This window comes from Eretmochelys imbricata, chromosome 8 (genome assembly GCF_965152235.1).
Source record: "Eretmochelys imbricata isolate rEreImb1 chromosome 8, rEreImb1.hap1, whole genome shotgun sequence".
Taxonomy (NCBI): domain Eukaryota; kingdom Metazoa; phylum Chordata; order Testudines; family Cheloniidae; genus Eretmochelys; species Eretmochelys imbricata.
Genome location: NC_135579.1, coordinates 35407987 through 35432773, shown reverse-complemented (window position 1 = coordinate 35432773; position 24787 = coordinate 35407987). Strand labels below are relative to the sequence as shown.

The 24787-nt window shown below is 51.8% G+C and overlaps 1 protein-coding gene across 1 annotated transcript in view; it reads right to left on the bottom strand.

The window, feature by feature from the left end:
* CXXC5 (CXXC finger protein 5) overlaps positions 1–24787 on the bottom strand; it is a 97602-nt gene that overhangs the window by 4643 nt on the left and 68172 nt on the right. Inside the window, exon 2 of the mRNA XM_077824180.1 lies at positions 7744–8723. Within this exon, the coding sequence (XP_077680306.1) occupies positions 7744–8535 (792 nt within the window). The 5' untranslated portion in view covers positions 8536–8723. The remainder of the gene's footprint in view (positions 1–7743; positions 8724–24787) is intronic.

The following is a 24787-nucleotide window of genomic DNA, read 5'->3' as shown; positions in this document are numbered from 1 at the left end:
GCTGAGGACCCACTGGTGAATGATACACAGCAAGACAAAGGAGTGTTCACCGGGGATTACAGGTCTTCCAGCCTGGATACTGAGGGAGATCTCCTACCCAAGAGTGACAGGAGGCTTATGCTAGGCACGGCTTGCTGTAAAGGCAGCAGGACAGGAAACTTACCAATGCCAGAAGAAACTTTCTAGCACGTAGGACTCCCCAGGGGCAGCGCGGGAATTCTGAGCTGGTGGAGATGTAATGCAGGAGCCAAATGTACCAGATAAATCCCTCTCCTTCAGTTCCGGCATAGCCAAGCTGGCTGAGGCTACTGATGGGGAATGGCAGGTTCCCCCAGGACAACTATGAAGCACTGCAACAGCACTCATGTGGACGAGGACAGGGTGGGCTAGTGAGGAATAACCATCTTCACCCCAAACTGGATCCACTGGCACAAACACATCCAGCCTCTGGCAAGGCTTGACAAAAGGAGGGATGGAGAATGACCTGCCCTGCAGATAGTCCCCCTCCCTCCAATCCTACACCCTCTTTTTTGGCCCAGGAGGAAGCCATGGTATTTTTTCCAGCAAAGGGTTTATCGGAAACCCGGCGGGGCCTGACATGTACCACGGAATACTCTACGGCCGTCCTGACATTGTGCGAGTGCTGCTTCCATCCCTGCAGGCAGGGAAGAATCGGGACTGGTGTTAGGAAACACTGGCTCCTGATCAGAGTCTAAGTGGGTTGTCCCCAGGGGCAGCAGCTGGGATTTCCCCCGCTTCCTCTGAAGCATCAGATAGGGACTATTGCCAGGGGCTGGATATTGGATTAGATGGACCAATAGGCTTATCGAGCAGGGCAATTCCTAGGTTGCCATAAACCCTCAGTCAGGTAGCTGCCTGTCCATGCACACTTCCCTGACTCCACTGATCTCAAGCACTTCAGCAGTCCAGTGCAAAAAGGCAAACTGACGGAGGAGGCTCAGGGCAGAGGCTGGTGCAGTCTCTTGAGAACCAGCGTCCTTTGCGTCCCAGGACTTTCCAGGCACTGGCGTTGGCGGGAGACAGCTTACGGCGGCAGCAAGCCAGGGAGCGCCAAAGCATCAGCTGACGATGAGCCGACCTGGCACGGGAGCTGCAGGCTCTCAGGGCTGCATGTTCAAAGGGGCCTCTGCACAGTGTCCGTTTTCGTGCAGCTAACTTCTGGCGTGTGCAGAACTCGCACACCTTTCAGCCCGAACACCTGTGCGTGCCAGTGTTCGTGTGGGCAAAGTCACTTTGGGTTGTTTCAGCTCCTCTGGGTATGTGGACCTCTGAGTTTGGCTCCCCTCTTGCCAGCTTTGGAAGGAAATCTGCACCCTGCCAGAGGCCAGCTCAGCAGCACCTTCTTCCCTGCCATACAAGGACAGACAAACCAGAGCTGAAGGATTTGCCCATGCACAGGGGCCCTTCAGGGACCGGACTTATGTCCTAGAGCCTGGACAACTGCCAACTTGAGGCTTAGGTGCCGCCAGGGATTTTCAAAGTTGCCTCGACAGGAAGGACCGAGCATTTTCCTCTATCCACAACTCACCCCACTTTGGAGATGGGGGTTCTCTTCTTCTCACGCTCCATCCAAATGCAAACACTCAAATGGCTGCACAATACAGGGCAGAAATAGCACCTGCCAGAGCGAACGGCAGCTGAACCCAGGAAGTACAGAAGCTCTGAGGGGCCTGTCAGAACCACAGATATTCCGCGAGTTCACACCCTGGCCATAAGATGATTTGTGATGGTGTATGTCTGCTCACACAGTGGTGAGCGCATGACACCTAGCCACGTGGGTGCGCTGCGTTCTGACCATGCTCACAAGAAGGGCAGGAGCACGACTACCTGGGGCCTTGCGTGGTTCCTCTGCTGTTCCCACAAACGATTAGCGAGTCCCACTTCTCTGTGCCCAAGGGGATCCCACTTGAAACCCCCCCACAATCCCCTGCTCTGGCCCTAGCAGCTGAGGGCCTATGAGATAGCTGCCCAGATTGTCTCACAATCCACTGGTGCAACCGTGGCTGGACAACATGGAAGGCTGCGGTCAGGCCAACCCAGTTAACACGTGCCTGATGCTGCTGCTGTGTAGATGTGCTCTGCCCACCTGCGTGTTGGATTGGTGGGATCTACCTATGGCATAGACAGTGATGACGGCTAGTGTTTTCAGGAGCGGGCCCACCCACATGGGAGCTGCGTAAAACAGAGACAGGTCTCAATCAATGGGAGGGGACGATGCACAGCACCGTGCAGGGTCAGGCCCACAGTAAGCTGTTTTGACTTGCTCACAAGACAATAAGCCGGTCCCGCCTGCTCAGAGCACACATCTGATTTCCTGGGCAAATTTATCTTGGGGGCTGAGCAAGCACCACGGCACAATCACTGTTTCTCAACAATTTCCGCAATTTGCAATCAAATCACTGGAGGAGGCAAAACAGCAATCGGAAAAGATGCTTTTGTGCTAGTGACATAGCTGGTCAGCAGTGCCAGGAGCGAGCGCTGTCTTGGGAGCAGGGCTAGTCCTGGGTCCCAGCCGGGATTTCCAAAGGAAACGTCTTTTGCAAAAGACCTTTCGTTCATTCCCTTTGAAGCACCTGGCCACTGTCAGAAGACACGACACTGGGCTAGATGGTCCATTGGTCTGACCCAGTGTGGCTGTTCTTATGTTACGTTCTTACGTTCAGATGGCATCAGAGAAGCCTGGCACCTGCTATCTATGACCCTGCCCATGCTATGGCTCAAAATGCAAGAGCAGCAACCCTCTTTGGAAGCGTTGGCCAAGACCGTTCTGATGTGGCTGTTGATAGCAGAGCATCCTGAACATTCAGGGAGGGGATATTTTAGGTGACGGACAGCCGTGCTGGGCGTGGACTCTACTCCTCACCCCCGCTGTGACAGACAGCTCACTCCCCAGGACGTTCTCCTCTGTCTCTCTTCCCTCCTTCCCCAAATGCTTTCCTCTACTTACTCCCTCTTCCTATGGCTAGGGATGGCTACTGCCCTCCACCACATGGTGGCCAGGCAAAACGGGCATGGCAGGTCTTTCCCTGGGTTTGGACATGCTGCTCTCTGTTCGGCAGAGCTACCACAGCCCCCAGCAGCACATTCAGATGGCAGGCGGCCCTCCGAGTTAAGGTCATCTCACAAAACAGGGGACCAACATGGTTCTGAAGCCCTGGGCCATGAACTTCCCAAGGTCCCAAAAGCCAGCTCTACAGATAGCTCAGGAGGTGCATGAACCCCCACGTGGGACTGACTTTCACTGACACCCCACATAGGCCTTATGCTGCTGGGGACACCAGTGCAATCAAGAGGAGTCACGGGGGCCAGAGATGGTATGTAGCCAGGAAGATCGAGTGTCTCTTAGTGAGGATACACCTTTAAACATAGCTTTCTGTCCATGCCCTGCGTTGCCTCGTTCCTAAGGGCTCAGGGCACTGCCTGAATTGAAGCCCAGCAGTGCACAGCCACGCTGACCCATGGTACATGGACACACTCCCAGTGCACAGCAGACCCAGGTTTCTACACGGGCAGGGGAGGTACCTCAAGTGCCAAGATCCCAGGGGCCTCCCTCACCTCCAGCACTCAGCCTGCTCTGAGGAACAGCTCCGCTGATAATGCTGAACCAGGGGCCAGGCGTGCCGATCTGAAAGGCCGATTCAGGGCTTTGTTTGGAGGAATACAGGTGCTAGAAAGTTCAGGAGAATTAAGAAGTCCCCAGGTCAAAGATGAGTCTGGAAAGGTTATAAGAGACTATGGACCCAATCCGGAGAGGTGCCGAGCACCTCTGACTCTCCACGGTAGTTGTGTGTGCTAAACACGTACTCAACCCCTCTCAGGATGGGGCTCTGTATAGAGAAGGAAGATGATGAATGAGTCACGTAAGTGCTTAGACTCATCTACTGAGCAAGCCAGTGCCTGGGCAGAGCCCCACTCACTTCAGGTCGCAGTGAATCAGACCTGTGTGCACCAGGCATTGAGCTGGACTGGTTGTTATTCAGAGCTGTTTGAACACTACTGCAAACGAACATATACCAGGCAATGGGCTGATCTCTGACGCTTCACTTTCTCGCTCTATTTGCCCTTTGGCATGTGTGAATGGTCATCTAGGCCACATGATCTTGTTTCTGTTCCCCCATTGGATAACAGAACCTTTTGCATCACAGAAGAGGCACCTGAAAGAGATTTTAAGATGGCCACATATTTGCACTTGTATTCACAAGAGACCTGAACCTTCCACACTCATTCTTGTACAAGGGGGAGGAGCCCAAAGGTCACCAAAAATTAATACGGAATGTCATGGATGCCGTTGAACTGGATTCACAGAGTTCGTTCAAATGAGCGTATGTGAATATTGTTCTCCAGTGTTTGCCCAGCTAGCTCAGAAAGGGAGGAAGTATGGCTCTTGAGAGATTTTTGAAGCCACACAAGAATAACGTCAGGACAACACTTCCTTGTCTAGCCATCACCAGCATTGGAGGAACAGAGACCATCAGCAGTACCTCTGCTCTCAAAACAGGAGCCATGACCATCTCCAGGGGGCGCTATTGAGCCAAGAAACTGAGTAGGACACAGTGATGTTGCGTGAATTTGTTGCAGTGCTTCGGCCAACGGTGATAGGTGAAGTTGGTGAAGGTTTAATCACCAATAAATTGTGTCGAAACACTGGTGACTTCCCAAATTTGTCTCACATTATGGAGACGACAAAGTCTAAGAGGAGGATATTTTCATCAGGAAAGAGATAAACAATGAACATTTCAGAAGAGGTTGAGTTCCATAGTGTACACAGCCCTCAGCACCACCAGGCTCCAGTGAGTGGAAGAATGCACTGGATCGCCTTAAAGCGCATGAGAACTGCATCTCCCACTGGCCGGCAGCTCACAGTCTGCCACCCTGTCTTCACCTACCTACGCATATGGACTGAAAACTAGGTAGGCAGTGTGAATGAGAATGCAGTTTCTGGGGCAATCTCATGGAAAGAGTGGCCATAAATGTACAGTATTTGAGGTTTCGCCCTATTTTGGTGACTGTAAGTTCCTTAGTTCTCCAAAGGATGGAATCTTACCTGAAACTTTAGAGCCAATAACAGCTATCAATCCATTTCTGCCTATGCACCTATCCACATCTGGGATTCCTGTTGAGTCACCTGTCCTACACCTATGCGTTATTCCAAATTCACTCGGAAAGGAAAGTGACCCATCCACTCAGAGGTCCCAAATCATAAATTAAAAGCCCGATTCCAGTGACTCCGATTTCCCAGTCAGCCGTAGAACAGGAAACAAATCAAACGGGTGGGCGTTCAAAGGGCTCCCCATGCAATTTAACTTCCATATTTAACTCATATTGCAGGAAGAAAACCCTCTTCAACCTAATGTGAGCTATGGAATCAATTGACCTGCTTTAGGACTCTTCAGAAAAGATGAACTTTTTTTTCCCCCTCTCCCTTTTTCCAGATCACTGACTCAGCAAATTAGAACAAGAATATAATTTAGCAATACAGCGGTTTTTGAAAGACACCAGTCCCCTCATACCCCTGCCACCCAAATAGATTTTTTTCCCCTTCACTATTCATTCAGATCTGATGCTAATTGAAAACTTAGAATGTGGCTAAGAAAACAGTAAGTTCTCTCCTTCAGAAGACGTCAGAGGTTGCATAATACCCTTGCAACCTGGTACAACATCTTGCTGCTTCAACTGAGGCCGAGGTGTTTTTAACCTTTGTTGGCTTCACAGGAGCAATCTTCAGCAGGAGGAGGAAGGCACACAGCCTAAGCGGTGGTCAAGCTACCAAAAACTGACCATGAATTAAATGGAATATACAGAGGACCTTGTTCAGAGGACTCAGCCCAGCCAAGTGTGGTCACTAGTCCCAGCACAAAACACTGACTCACACTTGAGCCATTTCTGCTCAAGAAACAGCGGGGAGATTCAGTTCCCTCGTATCCGCACAGCTCATCCAGGTCAAGGTTGTATCCTTGTCATGCAAAGGTTTGCTTTTGTTGCTACCTACATCGCTTTTGTGCTAGGGCTTTATAAAGCGCTACACACATCTCTACCACAACAAAACTAACACATGGGGATCAGAAAACATCTCTGGTCAACAGAATGTTTCCAAACAACAGGTCTTCTGGGATTTTAAATTCAAGCGAGAAAATTCAGGCAGACAGCGGGTGAACTGTCCTTCCACAGCTGAACTTCAGAAGCCCTGGTCAATCCATGGCTAGGAGATTTTATTTTAAAAAGCCAAAATACAGAGATAGATTTATGGGAAGAGCGTCTGATGATATAAAATGCCCACGCCAGGGATTCCCCCAACCCCCAATTTTATTGATCTTTCCTCATTGAAGGGATGGATGAAGTAGTGAATAGATGCACACATGTTGGCGTTAATAATAAAGCATATTAGTTCCTTGCCATCTCACGCCTGAAATATGCTCAGAGGCACTGTATGCTCCTAACTCATGCCTAACTTTTCACATAATTTAAGCTGAAGTTTACTGAGAACAACTGAATTCTGATCTTGCTCCACAAGGCTCTGGTTGAATTTCAGGCATGTCTGATAACTCAATCCCCACTGCCTTGCATATGGGCTCCAGATTAATAACCCATCTGCCCTGCACTAACACTCGATCAGGAATCAGCTTCACAAACCAGCGGGATATGTTGGGGCAGCTCTTTTCTAGCACCAAATCCTGCAGTCCTTACTCAGACTAAACTCCCAGTGATCTTAAAGAGTGTTTGCCCAAGTAAAAATTAAGGACCCAATCCTGAAAGGAGCAGAGCACCTGGGATGCTCACTTGATTCTGCCGGCTCGCAGCAGCTCCCAGGAGACACCCAGCACGCTCCGGAACTGGACACTGAGGAAGCCTATTGGACCGGGCCCACATTCCAGACATAAAAAAAGGAAAGATCAGGGGTCAGATTCCATTCCCAGTGACACTAGTGTATATCTGGAGTAACTCTTCTTTCTTCAATGGATTCATATTGGTGTCCTCAAACTCAGAATCTAGCCCTAGGTAAGCTTAGGTTGTCTCAGTACTGGACATGTTTCCCAAATGAAGTGGCCATTCCCCAGTTGATCACACCAACTTTCAAGAGCTCATCCCCTAACAATTTGCACACAGCACAGTCATTTTCACAGGAATTAACCACAGCCTGTTTCTTCCCTTTCAGAACAAGGGGCAAACTAATGACTTACAGTGGAACACCAGTTTGGAAAAACAGGTTTAACAGATTGATAATGACTACCAGAGTGACCTTGAGACCTGCCCTGAAAAGCCTAGAATTCAGGGCCTGATCCAAAACCCACTGCTGTCCACAGAAAGACTACCACTGACTTCAGTAGGCTTTGGATCAGGCCCTCATCCCATGATTCACTTACTGGCTCAGGAATTGTACTAAGCAATGGCTAGCTAGCTGGCAGGTGCAATTGTGAGACACTCCCCTGTTATACAAGAAAGGGGTATTAAAACTCAAAAGCCCCTACAGGAGTCAATAAAAAGGATACAAATCTACTGAGGGTTGTAATCATCATGGCAAGACCTATTTCAGGTGATATTACTGCTAATTACTAATCAGAATACAGTCAATCAGCATGGGGGGGGAACGCTGACAATTTGTGTGTGATGCTAAAGGCAGGAATTGTTAAGAAGGAAAAAGCCCCGGGATTTTATCATCTCTATCAACATCCAAAGGACAGCAGACCAAGAGAAAGGTTAGGATGTCGGACTACAGCCAGTTACCTCCAGCGCTGCAGACGGCTTCTTTTTGAGTTCCTCACATTTTCGGAATTTGCAAATCTGGTGGCCAGTTTTGCGATTCCTACAACTGCTGCACTGCTCGCAGTTTATCCGTCTTCGGCATGGAGGGCACATGCCACATCTTTTCCGTTTCTTTTTCCCAGAATTGATGGCAGATGCCAATTCATTCTGCATTGGGTACTCTGCCAAGCCAGCCATATGGAGCGCGCTCTCTGCCAGAAACACGCCAGCAGGGGTCATAATGAAAAGGCCTGGGTTTATGGGAAAAGCCCCCAGGTAAGGAAAATCAGAAGGGCTGTTCATTGTCTCTGCAGCTGAGACCGCTTCCATATCAGAGATACCAGTCCCGTGGTCATTTGGTAAAGGAATGTGCTCCTGTACCACTCTTTTGAGCATATCTGTAGACTGAGCAAACTGTTGTAGGCTGATCTGTCCTTCTGATGAGATTTCTGACGCCCTGTCTGATTTGCTCAGCATACTAGAGATATTTTTGTGCTTTGAGGTAGAGTGACTTTTATCCACAGTTGTGGCTTCATTGCCATTAGCTAAGGAGGTTCCTTTCTCTGAATGTTCGCTTACCGAGCTGCTGCTGCTGAAGGTGGAGTAATGGGAGAGTGGACGCGATTTCTTAAGACTTTTGTTCAAAGGTTCACTTATGATCCCACTTTTGTTCCTCCTCTCGGAGTTAACAGGGGGCTGCGAGTCCTCTGGGTTATTTCTGTCCAACATGTTGGGCTTGTTACCAGCGTCTTGAGGGGCACCAGGATTAGACATGGTGTTAAAAAAAACCAGAACCAAACCAAAAAACCAAACCCCACTCGCAGCGGCAACTAACCAACCAACCACCAAAAAATGAAATAATTATAATCAACGGGGGAATCCTTCCAACGCTGCTGCAGGGGTCTTCAGGGCAAGGTCAGTGCAGGGTCATCATCTGCGGTGCTGGTACAAAACATACGGCTCTGGAAGTAGAAAACAATAGACAGTTAGCAGTGGCACAAGCGACCGTGCTTTCCAAAGCCGCTCTCCGGCTCCCTGCAATGAAAGCCTCAGCTCCAATAACAATGAACTGACAGGGCATGGACCTAGACTGGGATCAGTTAGCCTACGCCGTCACATTTAAAGAGTCACCATCATGAGTTTCAAAGGAATGGCCTGGCCTGGCTGACTAGCAGCGCCCTGAATTGCTAATGCTCCAAGGACTTGATTCCCCTTTCCCACTGGGGGAAATGAGGAGGAACCCCACCAAAGCCAGAGGCCCAGAGCCTCTGCTGCGGCTGAGCCGTGTTCGGCACATGTCCGTAAAGTGAGGAGAGTCTTTAAGTCACCTTTGTGCTGCCCTGATTCTGGGGCTGCCTGCCTGGTCCCTAGAGCACCATTGAATCTATTTCCTTCCCACATCCCCAGCAGCCATCCCTGCAGCTGAGGATCCGTCAGACACAGTGGCATCTTGTCCATGCCCCCTTTTTCCTAGCCACACACCCAGGCAGACAGATTTCTCTTAATGCCAGGCTTGAGGTTGTTGGATCAGAGCCAGGGACTGGCCCAATGGCATTGCACTAGGGTACAGCTGGTGTGAGAAAAGAACCAGGCCCCGGCAATCTAATCTGCTTTCCCCATTTATGCGGATTCATTTTCCCTTGTCTCACCCAGCTCGGGCAGCAACTAAATGGGTCAGTCTGTGTTTCTGGCCTGTCTCCCTCTCGTGTCCTCAATCGCTGCCTGAGCGTGGCTGCTGCTCGAGGAGTTCCTGGAGCTGCAGTGGGGATTGCTGCTTCTTCTTCTTCTTCTTTTAAAGAATGAACACTTGCCTTGGGAGTCAGAGAGGAAAGTGACGAGACCATCCCCTGTGATGAGAACGTCCCTCTCCGTGCTGCATATCAGAACCCAGAGGTTTGGCCTGCACTGAGCTGGTGTAATCCCGCTAGTGAAGTGGTCCTCAAACTGTGGGTCGGGACCCCAAAGTGGGTCACAACCCCATTTTAATGGGGTCACCAGGGCTGGTGTTAGACTTGCTGGGGCCCAGGGCTAAAGCCGAAGCCTGAGGGCTTCAGCCCTTGGTGGTGGATCTCAGATTACAGGCCCCCTGCCCGGGGTAACAGGGGTTTGGCCCCCCACCTGGGGTGGTGGGGCTCGGGCAGGCTCAGGCTTCGGTCCCCTGGCCTGGGGTCTTGTAGTAATATTTGTTGTCAGAAGTGGGTCACAGTGCAATAAAGTTTGAAAACCCCACTATAGTGAACAAGTCTGCAAACAGCAAAGACAATCGGAGAAGCTTCCTATGGCCCAAATGGGCTTGATTCTGATCTCACGTACGCCAGTGTAGCCCCACTGCCTCCAGCTGAGTCCCTCCTTGCTGTGTAAGGAAGTCCTGGTACTGCTACGCTCAGCATTGAGCGCCCGGGTACGTTTCCTGAAGGGTGGCCTCCCCTGGGTAGTGCCCGTGTCCGGGTCACTGCAATACCACAGCGGGTACAAGTCAAAGCACTCACCCGCCGGGCGCCCAGCTGGAGGAGAATGGGAGGAGGTGCTCCAGTGCCAAGCCCCTGCGCCCCGACCCCACTCCTGGGCTGGAGCGCTGGGTGGGAGAGTGGAGCGGGACAAGCTCCCAACCCCGCTCCCTGGCTGAAGCGCTGGGCGGATGGAGGGGGGTAAGCGCTGAGGCCGGAGCAGAGCCGGGGCTGCGGGGGTGGGCATGGATGCTAAGTGGATGGGCCATGGCCCATTTGGCGTCACAATGTGGCATCTTCTCTGCTTTAAACCAACAAGCCCTGATTATTCCCAGCGCCAAGAGTGACAGCTGCGTTATCTCGTTGGCATGCTCCTCGCTGCTCTTGTCTATCCGTCATTCCTCCCTTTCTTCTAGGTGTTCTGCAGCAAATGTCTTATTCAATATGACTGCATGGCCTGACCCAGCTACAGAGTGTTTAAATCTCTCCTCAGGCCTGCTGTAATTAAAGAGAAGAGGCTTGCAAATACAGGATCATACAGTCTTCCCACATTACATGACCTCTCTGCCAACACAAAGGCACACAGACACGGCGGTGCCAGCTCTAAAGTGGAATCTGTATCTCCTCCTGGCAAGATCAGTGCGCTGGGAGACCATACTGGAGGAAAGGGAAGAGGTCCCATCTCACCCTAATAAGGGAAATGCCTTGACTCATGAGTGAAATGTTCCGACCACTGTACTATTATCCCTTTCTTCAGCGCTTGCATGTTGTAATGTAACGGGCAGCTATGTAGCCGTTCAGTCTGGCGGTCACAAACAGGGGTCAGGGCATTGTGGCTGCCCTGTTCCTCTCACCCCCCATGTTAGTAAATGGGAGGGGGATCCTGGCTAGCTGGAAGGGGTGGGCCTGAGATATGGAGAAGGCTGAGATGTAGGATATTAGCACTGCTGCAGCAATGACAGGACCAGCTCAGGTAAACCGGTGCAGCTCCCATGGTAATCTATGGGCCAAAGTCAGCAATGACCTAAAAGATGGTGAGAAGATGCAAGTAAGGGATGAAGTAGGGTATCTCGCACCAATCTGTCACTGAGTCAGCGTGCAACGCCATAACTGCCGCCGCTGGAGTCAGCGGGTCCCAGGCAAGTCTCTCTCCAGCAGCACTCTGGGGTGTCACACCTTTATTGCAAAAACGCCTGTAACTGGCATGGCAGGGGCCCAGAGGGGAGCGAAGCAGGAAAAGCATCTAACAAGAGGATGTGAGATAAAGTCACCCAGCCTCCTTATCTTACACCCTCCTGTTACTGCTTTTCCTGCTGCCCCTCCCTCCGCCACCTCCTTGGTGTGGAAGTCACACTTGTTTTGCACACCTACGTGCTGAGCGGCTAGCACCCGGCCTGTAACTCTCACCCAAGCTCGACATTCTCAGGGCCCCAATCAGCTGAGTCTGAAGGGTCGTGGGAGGCCTCGGAGGTGCCCGAACAGGGACGGTTTGCTGCACAGGCAGAGAGAGGGTGCAGAGAGACCAGCATGAGCTGGGTGCTGTGGCAGGCTCCGCAGATACCCTATGGGGAAGGGGAATGATCAGGGGAGCGGGGGGGGGGTATCTCCTCATGGCAAGATCAGCGTGCTGGGAGATCACGTTGGAGGAAAGGGAAGATCTCCCAGCTCAGCCAGGTAAGGGAAATGGATCGACTGATGAGAGAAATGTTCCTACCCTTCTTCAGCTCTCATGTGTTACAATTTCAAGTGCATCCATGCATCTTTGCAGCCTGGGGGTCATAAACAGTGCTCATTGGGAGCAAGCAGTGGCAACCCCCACATAAATCAACACACCAGGAGCAACCTGGCTATCACACTGGAAACAGAAGCCAACGTGGCGGGCGCAGCCAAACAGGGACAGACAAATCCAGCACGGGCACCAGGGGGCGCAGAGCCACTTATGGCCTCTGTGAATCAGTGCTAAGGGCTACATGCAAAGATCAAGCCCCATAACTCTAGCCCCACGGAATAGTTATACAGGGCCCTTCATCCTAAAGATGCCCAAAGAACTGGCAGACTGGCAGCTCAGATCTTCTTCCCCCCATTGCAAATCCCACACGAACAGGCCTTGTGCAGGGGACTCTGCAAAGTGAGGGTGGCACCCCTACCAAACACAGGAGGTGGATTGCATCCACATGGCTGCAGATCGGCACTAGCCGCAGATCCTTCCCCTGCCCCATGGGGTAATTTGAGGAGGCTGCCATAGCACCCATGCCAGTCTCTCTGCACCCTTGCCCTGCCTATGCAGCACAACCGTCCCTGCTTGGGAGCACCCAGGGCCTGCTACAGCCCTGACTTGACTGAGCTGATTTGGCCCACGGAAGCTGTATGCAATATACAGCTGTCTACATGCAGCACATGCCAGTTCTGATGGGCAGTCGGGACTTCTACCGCCAAGGGAGTTGATTTCCTCCCAGTGAGCAGGGCTGGCTGTTAGCACCGCTGTTTATCTGGGAGGCAGATGCTCCCACGGAATATAAAATGGATTGCTCCCCCAGGACCCCCGGTCCCTGCTGGGCTTCTGAGCTCCCCGGGAACAGGAGTGGAGCTTAGGCGCTTCAGAGCTCGCACAATCCGGTGGCTACAACCCCTGCTGAGCTTAGAAGCGGGATGTCTTCGGATAATTAGGATGGCTCTGTAATTGGGATAACAGGCTGTCCAGCAGCCAATTAAGCAGCTTCTTCTCTATAGGCAGCCACCTCTGGGGTGGAAAGTGGCAGGTGTTACAACACTGTGCAACAGTTCAGCCCCAGAAGCGAGCATGAGCCCCACCTCCACTTGGAACTGGAGGGGTAACATAGGGAGGTAGAATGTAATTACCCAGCTTGCAATTTGGCGAAGACTCGAGGGCTAACATCGGGACGGGATTATTAACAACCCTGCACAATCAGGAACGTGGGTTTTAGGAACTTGTCATTAAACTCAATCTGGGGATTCTGATCTCAACAGGCCTAATGTAGTAAAGGAAAAGGAAAACTCAAGATGTTCTTTCTTGTGCCCACATTCGGGAAGCCTGCTCAGGACCACAGACATGCTGCCTAGACAGAAATCTGCAGAGACTATGCAGAGCACTGAATAAGGCCTGGTTTTACTGGCATGCTCAGCTCACATTTCCGGCTCATTTGCAATAGCCAGAAGTTTCAGTTGTAAACGACTTTGCTCGGGCACTTTTCGGCGCTCCTGACATTTCCTCTGAATCGTGCCTCAATGTTTTGTTTGCTAGGAAGTGTCAGGGTTACAACATTCATCATGGAAAGGGAAGACACCCATGTGAAAATAGAGATCTCAAGTTCTCTGTCGTTCGGACCAAACAGGGTAAATATTATACATTCAAAGAATGAAATGGATGCCCTATGGGGAAGGGTTGATTATAGGATATGGAAATTTGCATCTCTAGGTCACTGAATACAGCTTACAGCTGATCAATATTGACCAACACTCATTACCATGTCATGTCAACATAATCAAAAAACACTATCCCAGCCAGCACCCTAATAGCTCCCATTCTTCTCAGTCTTGTATGTCTCTGTATACCTACCCGCTGGTCAGTATGTGTCTCCATCAGTTATATACAAAGGCAGATCCTCTCTCATGGGCAGTGGTAATGGCCCAAATGCTACAGCAATGGTTTTCAACCTTTTTTTCATTTGCGGACCCCTAAAAACTTTCAAATGGAGGTGCTGACCCCTTTGGACATTTTAGACATAGTCTGCGGACCCCAAGGGGTCCCTGAACCACAGTTGAAAACATCTGCACTATGGCTAACAGCAGTGATCTGATCTTAGTAATACCGGTGTGAATGAGAAGTAACTCCACACAAGTAAATGGAGTTACACTAGCGTAACCCTGAAGTCAGTGAGCCCATCTGTTCCAGGACAACACCACAGTATCTTTTGATAAGGGATGGTCATTACACAGCATGAAATTAGGGGAATGATTTTAGGTGCTGATCATAAACGGTTTTACAAAGGACAGCTAGATTGGAGGGGGTTTACTGGCATCTAAGCTGTTGTGAGATCACATCGGGGAGTGAGAATCCGGCCTCTCCAAGCCTGGGATCTGCTCCTGGTCAAAGACAATGGCCCCATCTCATGTGTACTTGCACGTGTGGGTACCCGCGTGTGCATGCACAGCTTCAGTGGGCCCATTCACATCTCCTACGCGGGCTTCATCTGGCCCCATTCAGCTCTCGGGTTGGGTGTAAGCCATGCATGGCTCAGTGAGGCAACCCCTTTTGCGACCTGCTTTCTTGATGGGCACTTCTTGGAGGGCCCTTTGTGTCAGAAGGCAGAAGACACTGCAAGGCTCAATACAGATGTATCCTGTGGGGAAGGAGAGGTGGTTACCTAGAGGCACCAACCTGACTGGAGCAAGAACCATAAGTCCCTCTTGCCCAGTAAAAACAATGGGGAAGGAGAGGAAACACATGACGGCTGGAGGAGATAATGGCAGGGGGGGGAGAGACTTCTGGTAGGTCATTTAGCCTCTCTGAGTGGATTGTGATGGGACAGGTTTCATTATCCCTGATAGCTGAGCATCCAGTCTAGCCCTGGCCAGCTCCATAGTAATGCAGCCTGTCTGAGATGGGTAGGACTGGACCCCTCTGTCTCAGGGTCTTTGCATCAGTTGACTTCTCCTGAGGTTGTCAGTGATGGTGACCCCGTTGTTTACAGCCTTGACTATTGCAGCTCCTTCCCCTACAGCCTCCTCACCTCCCAGCTCGCCTGCTACTGCCCATCTTCTCACACATGACCACTGTCCCATTTCCTCTGCTCCCCCAGCACCAAAACCAACCTTCAGGGCTTGTCCACACATTCAGGAATAGCTATGCCACTTGAAATCCACACCCTACCTTCTTCCAGAATAGCTTTCCTGGGGAGATAAGCCCTTAGAGCTTAAAAAAAAACAAAACAAAAACCACCCAGCAGTGGCTAATCCACAATGGGAGAGGAAAGATATTGGAAGGGGAGATATAAGAACCAGGATGGGGAGGGAAAAAGAAAGAAAGAAAGAAAGAAAGAAAGAAGAGAGAGCAGACTAGAAGGAGAGGTAGAGAGGGAGGAAAACAAAGACAGCGACAAACTCAATGGCAGCTCTTGTCGCAGTCAGGAAGCCGGTCCAGGCACTGTAAGCGGCAGGAGTGTCTGAGGCAGCTGGCTTGCTGACCACAAGAGACTGGCCTTTAGGCTGGCAGCCGAACTGAGGAGTGTGTCTGGGAAACAAAGGGGCCTCTGCAGCGACTCCTCTGGCCATCTGAGTTACAGCACCAACAGGGAGTCCTGTCCAGCCCCCCCGGCCAGGGAGACGAGAGCTGTGATGGGCGAGGGGAGCGTTTTGGGGGCAGGGCTCTCACAGGCACCGGGCAGGAGAGGCGCAGCTGGATAAAGGGAGGGAGGGGGCTCAGGACTTTCCAGGCTACATCTAAGTGTCAAGCTGACGGCCCCGATCCAGCAGAGAAACAAGTGGGCGGAGCGCTATGCGATTCCCTGCAGGCGCTGGGAACTGCCCAGGCACAGGCCACACTCTGTGTGTGTCAACTTTGTGGGGCCCCATCCCCACTTCCTGAGGGGATGTCAAACCCCAAGGAGCATTAGAGGCTCTCCTATGGTCGCTGCTCTGTGCTGGCCTGTGCACCCCCTTTCTTACACCGCAGTGCCTTGTTGCTGGCTTTTTTCACGACCCTACTCCTCTCTTTGCAATAATGGACCTTAATTAGCAAATAATTCTATAACGGAAGAAGACATGCACCCCCCTGCCACCCATCCCCCCCGACAGTTCACCGGGCACAGCGTGTCATCTGGGCTCTGTCAGAAGGTGCTTAGTTTCAGCCAGAGCATTAAGTGTCATGTGACACACCCATTCATTCAGGTCTTTATACACGGCAGCTTAGCAGGCTGGAAAGATGCCAGGGTTAAAGGGGACGCTGTCAAGGTCGGGAGGGCCCAGATTGACCCTATCAGATTTAGAGCTGTTTGAAAAGGTCAGGCAGCTCCTGGGGTTCCTGTTTTAGCCCAAATGCTTTGGTGCTGTTATTCTATTGCCCACTCCCCGTCCTCCCTGCTTCCCCCGAGATTATCCTGCAATGGCAAACAAGCCAGCCATGCAGCCGGACACCGTGCACAACTCATCCAGCCACGGGCAACCCTGCAACAGCGAGCGACAGTGCACTGATCCAAGGGACACATGGGCAGCGCCTCAGTGAGAGCCAGGTCAATGCGCACAGCACAGCGGCTCCCAGCCACGTCTGAAAGCCAACACAGGGAACTTAAAAACATGCCACCTCATGTGATCCAGCAACCCTACAAAAACAAACCAGCTCACACAGCCCCAGCACTCAGGCCAGCAACCTTACAACAACAAACCGATGCACACAGCACCAGGCAAACCCTATAACAACAAACCAGTGCACACAGTCCAAGTACCCAGACCAGCAACGCTACAACAACAAGCCAGCGCACACAGCCCGAGCACTCAGGCTGGCAACCCTACTACAACAAACCAGCGCACACAGCCCCAGCACTCAGACCGGCAACCCTACAATAACAAACCAGTGCACACAGCACCAGGCAACCCTACAATAACAAACCAGTGCACACAGCACCAGGCAACCCTACAACAACAAATCAGCGCACACAGCCCCAGCACTCAGACCGGCAACCCTACAATAACAAACCAGCGCACACAGCCCCAGCACTCAGACCGGCAACCCTACAATAACAAACCAGTGCACACAGCACCAGGCAACCCTACAACAACAAACCAGCGCACACAGCCCCAGCACTCAGACCAGCAACCCTACAATAACAAACCAGTGCACACAGCCCCAGCACTCAGACCGGCAACCCTACAATAACAAACCAGCGCACACAGCCCCAGCACTCAGACCGGCAACCCTACAATAACAAACCAGTGCACACAGCACCAGGCAACCCTACAACAACAAATCAGCGCACACAGCCCTAGCACTCAGGCAGGCAACCCTACAATAACAAACCAACACGTATGTAATGAAGATAAAAGGTGGCTGATAAGGAAACGTTTCAATTTCAAGCTTCCAAAGATTTAGTATGTCTATGGTGAGGAGGTAAGAGCTTTATAAGTTACTGAGACCCCTTGAGATTATCCTGCCAAGCCCAGAGCCTGGTGCTTGGCCACAGGAGCAAGCAGCTGGCAGAAGGAAGGAAGCACAAAGAAGGCAGAGGTGACTGATTTTGAGGCCACTCGGCGCTAGCTCAGCATCCCTTCCTGGAGCCCTGCACCCTGCGCTGGATCAATGAGAGGCAGCTACTCGCAGCTGAGAGGGGGCAGAAGGGAAGCATGGGCTCTGCACAATGAGCACTTCCTGGGCGAGGCTTTGCTGCCTAACTGAGGGGGCAGCCCCCCCTTCGCCAAGACACAACACAACCCAGAGGGGACTGAGTGGGAGCTGTGAGACCACAGCACCGTCACAGAAACAGCCCGAAAACGCAACCACACAAACCGCAGGCTGGGCAGCATTCAGATGGGGCTCCCCGCCGTTAACGGTGATGTGCCAGCCCTTGGCAGTCTGCCCCCAGGGAGAGAGGGAGCCGTTCCACCAGGTGCCCTGCACATTGGTTCCTTTTTCCTTCACCATCAGATCAAACAAAAAACCGCAAAGCATGTTTTCTCCATCCCATCCCCCAGAAACTGCTCCAGAATCCTCCCGAATCTGCTCAAATACCCCGTCCCCAAAAACTGCTGCAATATCCCTCACCCCCACCCCCAAATCTGCTCCAATACCCCCCACCCATCACTCCATGAAATCTCCCTCACTTTTCCATGTCCCTACCCTCACAATGCCCAGATCTTGCCCCACGTGACTTTCTTTACTATCCCTCAGCACCATCCCTCTGCCCATCGTCCTCTGCACCCCCCACTGCTCCTGCCCTGTTCTTCTGCAGTGCCCATGCCCTGTGGAAGCTGACCTGGGTAACGAGGCTTTGGACATGTTCCTACACAAGTCAATTGGCCAGGGGTTGGCCAGGGACTTTGCTGGGTGCCAGAGCGGCTGCAGTGGTTACGGGGTGATGCTGCTTCATGAGTTTTCTGTTGCTGTGTCCCCCAGAAATGGGTGGGATACACAATGCCCGGAGCCAAGGGGCATCTCCAAGCCCTACTCCAGTCCTGGGGACAGGTTCTCCCCATGCACTCACCACCACTGCATACAGCCGTGCACGAGGGATGTGTCCCAGGGATGCTCTGCCTGAGGGGATTCCTACACCTTTGCTCTTGTCAATATTGGATTCAAAGCACTCGGACCAGACCCCACCCCTACTCCTGGTTTGATTCCAGCTAGTGCTTTCTTCTCAGATGTCCCATCACACACCTTCCGCCCCATGGTGCCGCAAGATCAGAGCTCCCACATGCAGGCAAGCCACCGTTGTGTAGCTTCAAGTCCCACAGCTGCTGCTTATTGCTGTGAGTCGGGGAATCTCCCCCATACTCTGCTGCGAGGCAGAGAAACTACAGAAGCCAGAGGAGCTGCCTAAGCCTGTGCTCCTGAGAAAGGAAGGACGGCCATGGCCACCTGCTGCTTGGTGGGGGTGACCGTATGCTTCCAGCCATGATGGGGATAGCTGCAAAGCACACGGGAGGGCGCTGCTCAATTCAGAGCTGCTCTGTGCTCATGTCTATGGCTTGCAGTATACGGACAAGCCCTTCCCAGCTAGAGAGAGGAGACCTAGGGTGGGGTGGGGTTGGAGACCTCGCACAGACCTCCTCCCTAGTCTGGAGCATTTCAGGGGCTGTAGGTCTCTGCAGCACTCCATGCCTGGCTTAGCTCTGTTAGAGAAGTGGAGTCACGGGGTTTACTCTAGGAATGAACTTGGCCCTGGAGGTGGCATTCCTTGCAACAATGCTGGCTAAGCAGTGATGATAGATCAGTGCAGTTGGGGGCTCCAGATAAGAACTTCCTTGGAGGAAGCGAGAAGGCACTCAGGAGCGAGAGGGAGGAGCAGAGGGCAAGGCACAGCTGCTCAGAGCCAGCTCACATCCAGCCTGGAGACGACCTGGCTTTCAGAAAGGATATCCCGGAGCAGAGCGGCAATGCAGTCAATGGGAATCTTGCAGTGGCTCACCATAATCTTATTCACAATCAGTGGAACCAGTTCTGTTGGCAATCCCCTCTTGCTTATTAGAGGTCAGTCTTTTCTGGGCCCAAACCAAAAACCTGGCTCCAAACACCCACAGTCTCGGAGAGGGGTCCCAACGCCAGACTGGAATTCCTTGTTACGATGGGCCAGATCAAAACTCTGAACCCAGCACCCACGAGCTTTGGGGTGCAGGAACCCCGCAGCAGAACTGTCTCATCTGCGCTAACCCCTAGATGAAACTGCTCAGCAGGGATTATTTGGGAAGTGGCGTGACACAGGGGACAAGGCATTCAGCTGACTTGAGGTCTAGTTCTGGTTCTTCCACAGGCCTCCTATGTGACTGGGGTGAGACACTTGCCCTGCCTGTGCGGCCAGTATCTGTACCAGGGAGCTAACGCTACCTACCTCACTTAGAGATCTGTGGATGGAAAGAGCTAGATATTATTATTTCTACTCTGTGACTTCACCTTCAAGGGCCACTTGTCCAGAGAGCTGCCCATGGCATGAGATACACATGTGGCTGTAAGGACCAAGACAGGCACTGCTAGAATGGCCCAAATCACAGTGCTTTCCACTTATCCCCAAACTTCCATCCAACATCACTCTCCTTATCCAAAGTGTCATGACCAGGGCTTGGGAAGTCAGGCTTAGTGGTAGGGTTGCCAACTTTCTAATTGTACAAAACTGAACACCCTTGTTCCGCCCCTTCTCCGAGGCCCCACTCCTGCACTGAGGCCCTGCCGCCGCTCACTCCATCCCCCCTCCCTCCATCGCTCGCTCTCTCCCATCCTCACCCACTCACTCATTTTCACTGGGCTGGCTCAGGGGGCTGGAGTGTGGGAGGGGTGAGGGCTCCAGCTGGGGGTGTGAGCTCTGGGGTGGGGCTAGAAATGAGGAGTTCATAGTGCAGGAGGGGGCCCCAGGCTGAGGCAGTGGGTTGGGATGTGAGAGGGGGCTCTGGCTCGGGGTACGGGCTCTGGGGTGGGGCCAGGGATAAAAGGTTTGGGGTACAGGACCGGGCTTTGGGCTGGGGGTGGAACCGAGGGGTTCAGAGTATGGGAGGGGGCTCCGGGCTGAGGCAGGGGTTTGCGGTGTGCGAGGGGGTACAGGCTTTGGGCTGCAAGTGCAGGTTCCAGGATGGGGCCAGAAATGAGGGGGTCAGGGTGTGGAGGGGGCTCCGGGCTGGGGCAGAGGGTTGGAGTGCAGGAGGGTGCGGGCTCTGGGAGGGATTTTGGGTGTGGAAGGGGGATTCCGAGCTGGGGGAGGAGGTGCGGGGAGGGGGGTTCAGGCTCCAGGAGGGAGTTTGGGTGTGGGAGGGGGCCCAGGAGGGAGTTTGGGTGTGGGAGGGGATTCCAAGCTGGGACAGGGGGTTGGGGTGCGGGAGGGGGTGCGGGGTGCGAGCTCCAGGAGGGTGCAGGAAGGGGCTCAGGGCTTGGGAGGAGGGGTGGGGTGCGGGGAGCGGACTCTGGGTGGCGCTTACCTCAGGGGGCTCCCTGGAAACTGTGACATGTCCCTTGGCTCCTTGGTGGAGGCAATACCAGGAGGGTCTGCACGCTGCTCTGCCCACAGGCGCTGCCCCTGCAGCTCCCATTGGCTGCAGATCTCGGCCAATGGCGCTCAGGGCAGGGCAGGGGAACCGTGCCAGCTTCCAGGAGCCAAGGTCCAGGGTCAAAACCAGAGTCAGAGTCTAAGAGCGAAAGCCTGAGTCCGAGCCCAGGGTCAGGGTCCTAGTACCAATGCCAGGGGCAGGAACAGAGCCAGGGCTCAAGGGGCAAAGTTAGTGTTCGTAGCCAGAGTCAGAGTTCAAGCACCGAAGCCTGGGGTCGGGATTAGAGTCGGAGATGCAGGGTGGAAGCTGAGGGTCCAAGCCGTAGTCAGAAGTCCAAAGGCAAGCCAAGAGGCAGGACCATTGCTACAGCTGGCAGGGGAGTCTGCCTCATTGCATGGACACTTCCTGGAATTCCTCCTGGGCTTAAATAGGGCACCTGGACCAATCAGGGGCCATGAGGGAAGCTGTCAATCCAGCTTTCAAGGTGGTACTTCTTGTGGTGTTTCTCCTCATAGGGTCTATGTGGTAATGCATGAGGCCCTACCACAGGTAGCAGCATGGAGGCACCGGCCTGCCGCAGATCCTTAGGGAAAGCAGCATTTGTATTAAGAGGCATTCTTAGCAAACAAAATCTTCCTGGAGTTTACCCCAGATACCAGTCAACAGTCATGCATCCTGGCACCAACGCACAGCTACGGCATTCTCTGAGGACAACACTCTAGGGAATATCCATCGGACACTTAATCTAATAAGAATCCTTCCTGCAGGGATTATGATCTGTAGATCTCAAAGCACTTTACAAAGAGGAGTAAGTACCATTCTATCCATGGTACAGATGAGGCACGGAGCCAGGAAATGACTTGCTTCCACAGTGCTGGTGCTGGGAGGAGAGCCCAGGAGTCCTGACTCCTAGGCCAATGCCCCTCTTCCTCGGGTCACAAAGCACCCCAAAACTAATATCGTGAAGTCACAAAGGCACGTGCAAAATCCAGAACAGCCCCTTTCTTCCCTCCCCAGTCCAGGCACGGAGTTGCCACCAGAACCCGTGTTTGCATGGTGTGCCTCCTGGTCCCCCTCTAGTGGCTAAGCCACAGAAAAGGTTGACGAGTCTGTTACCGCCTCTTTAGCTCAAGCCATAGCTATTCATGCTTTTAGATCCGAGCTTTCCGAGCCATCCGGGGACATGATTACCAGAAAATCCTAACAATCCACAAAATGGCCCTAACCCACCCTGGCTCAGCTCATCTCTCTCCCTCCAAAAAGCCTCAGAACTTTAAGATGCGGCAATTGTCAAATGACAAACTAAGATCTTGCTGATTGTAGAAATCATTTATTCGTAAGAGGGTGAGAGGTGGACAAGAGAGAGAATGCTGAGCTCCTTGTAAAGCACGTAAAGACGACAGATTGCGATTTACATCACTCCTGTGTTATTTCACTGTCCAGGGACCAGCATAACTGGGAAGTAGTCAGCCTCTTCAGGTGTAAAAACTCTTATCTTGAAAAATAATTTCCACTTTCCTTTAATTTTAAATAAATCAGTTTCCTCCCGCAGCCTCTGTTCTCTCAGCCCTGCACCAAAGCTGCAGTAAAAGCCTCCCAAAAGAAGCTGAGGCCAAGATGCTCCCAAGGATCAAGAGGGGGAAAAAAAGAAAATAAAAGTTCTGCTTTTTCGATGATTTCAGAGAAACTGTTTCCCGCTGTGCATTGATTAGTGGCTGCTCTGTGCCTTTGCATTGTCTGATACTTAACAGGAATGAGCAGAACGCCAAAGGAAAACAGACATCTTTTCAATCTCCGAGATGAGGAACTAAAAGTCCATAATTGTGTACACTGCGGGATTTCTGTCTGTCCGTCACTTCTGAAAGCACAGCAATCTGCCACTCAGTTTATCTACCTATCTGTCTCTCTATCAAGGCATCTGTAATGTGCTCAGTCCTATGGCATAAAATACAGCAATTCTCAGAATCATTGCTGTCCTAAAATGGACTAGTTTCTCATCCTTCCATTGGCTCGGAGCATTCCCTGTCAGACATGCAGGGGGTCCTTATTAGGGGAAGGGAAAATTGTGCAGGCCAAGCGTGTGATTTTAGCTTCTTCTACTGGGTGGGAACAAGCCTTTGCAAAAATTGTAGGTAGTTCCACTACCAAGGACCCTTTGGCAAAAATTTCTATCTCCCACTCCTGAGACTATCACCCTGTCCTCCATCTGCTGTAATGTCCCCACGCTTCTGGGGGAGTCTCCATCCACGGTAATGTCCCCACGCATCTGGAGGAGTCTCCATCCGTGGTAATGTCCCCACGCATTTGAAGGAGTCTCCATCCATGGTAATGTTCCTACGCATCTGGAGGAGTCTCCATCCGCTGTAATGTCCCCACGCTTCTGAGGGAGTCTCCATCCAATGTAATGTCCCCATGCATCTGGAGGAGTCTCCATCCGCGGTAGTGTCCCCACGCATCTGAAGGATTGTATAGGTATGGTCCCTGCATTAATGAAGCCCTAGTCCATTGAGGGCTTTGCATTGGAGGACTGAGGTTTTAAGGAGAATCCAAAATTCAACAGAGAGCCTGTGATGCGAGCATGATGTGCCTTCGTAAGGAGACAAGCTGTAGCACATGGGATCAGCACAAGTTGACAGGAGAGCACATTCCAGCCTGAATGGGTTTTATCCAGTTCAGGGATGGAAAGGCTGCTACTTTATTGAAAGGACATACCCAAAAGGCCTGATAACACATGCCCACCATGCTGTAAACCTAAGGAGATGATAGGATGTTCAGTTTGTCACCTAAAATGGGCATTTATTTCTCCTACAAAAAGACTAATCAGTACTAAGGCAAAGCTGTTAAGTCAAGGCCTCAAAAGAAGGAACTGAACCTATGATAAAGGTTGCAACTAAAATCTCTTCACCTCTGTACCCCAATATCCGAGCATGCAACCTACACTGGTTTCAAAGGAAGCTGCACTTTCATGCCCAAGGGAAGACTCTGGCTCTTGGTAATGAAGTTTCAAAGCAGCTGTTAACAGCTCCACAGCTCACAGCTCAGCTCCCAAACATCCAACTTGTATGGCAAAAATCAAAGCTGGAATTACAATGCTTCTCTCCCACTTTCTTTCCCAGGTGAGAAAGGCAAAATAAAACTTAGCTATGACTTCTAATTACAAATACCAGTCAGTCTAAGCAAAGAAAGGTTCTGGGGAACACAACAAAGCAACCTGCATGAACCCAATGCTGCTGGGTTCGTTACAACCTTGACCTGAAGACCAAGAGGGATCTGAATTTTGTAGAACTTGTGAACCTGTTTCTTATTATTTGACAGCAGTTGATTTAACTGGATTACAGTTCAACACACAGACTCCCAGCAGGGAAAAGACACTGATTGCTCCCTGTCAGTTTTTCGTCTCGCCCTGGCTAGTTCCATTCTCCTCCAACCCCATCTTGGAAGAAAGACAGATCCAGAGAAGGATGCAACTGACCGTTCTATAGGTATCATGGCTAAATGTCTCTTCGTATTCACTGTTCCATGAGAACCTGAGTAGTGCGTGCATCTAGCCAGTATCCTCCAAATGAGCAACCACCACTGCCGATTCAGGGAGCCTTCCAGAGCTGCAAAGGTAGCAATGATAAGGTACCTCTAACCATTCTGAGCCCAAGGCAATCAACTCTGGTGCCCTCTCTTCATAGGCACATTTTCTGTGAAGACCCCAGCTCTGTCTCAGCCCTCCCATAAATGGGTGGATAAACAGTTGGAATTTCAAGACAGACCTTGTGTCCATTTAATACACAGTGGTAATATTAACGATTCCCCCAGGCCAAGCCAAGGAGATAATTCGTTTTGAGGGTTTTCAATCTTCAGGCTCGGAGGCACAACACTGACTGAAT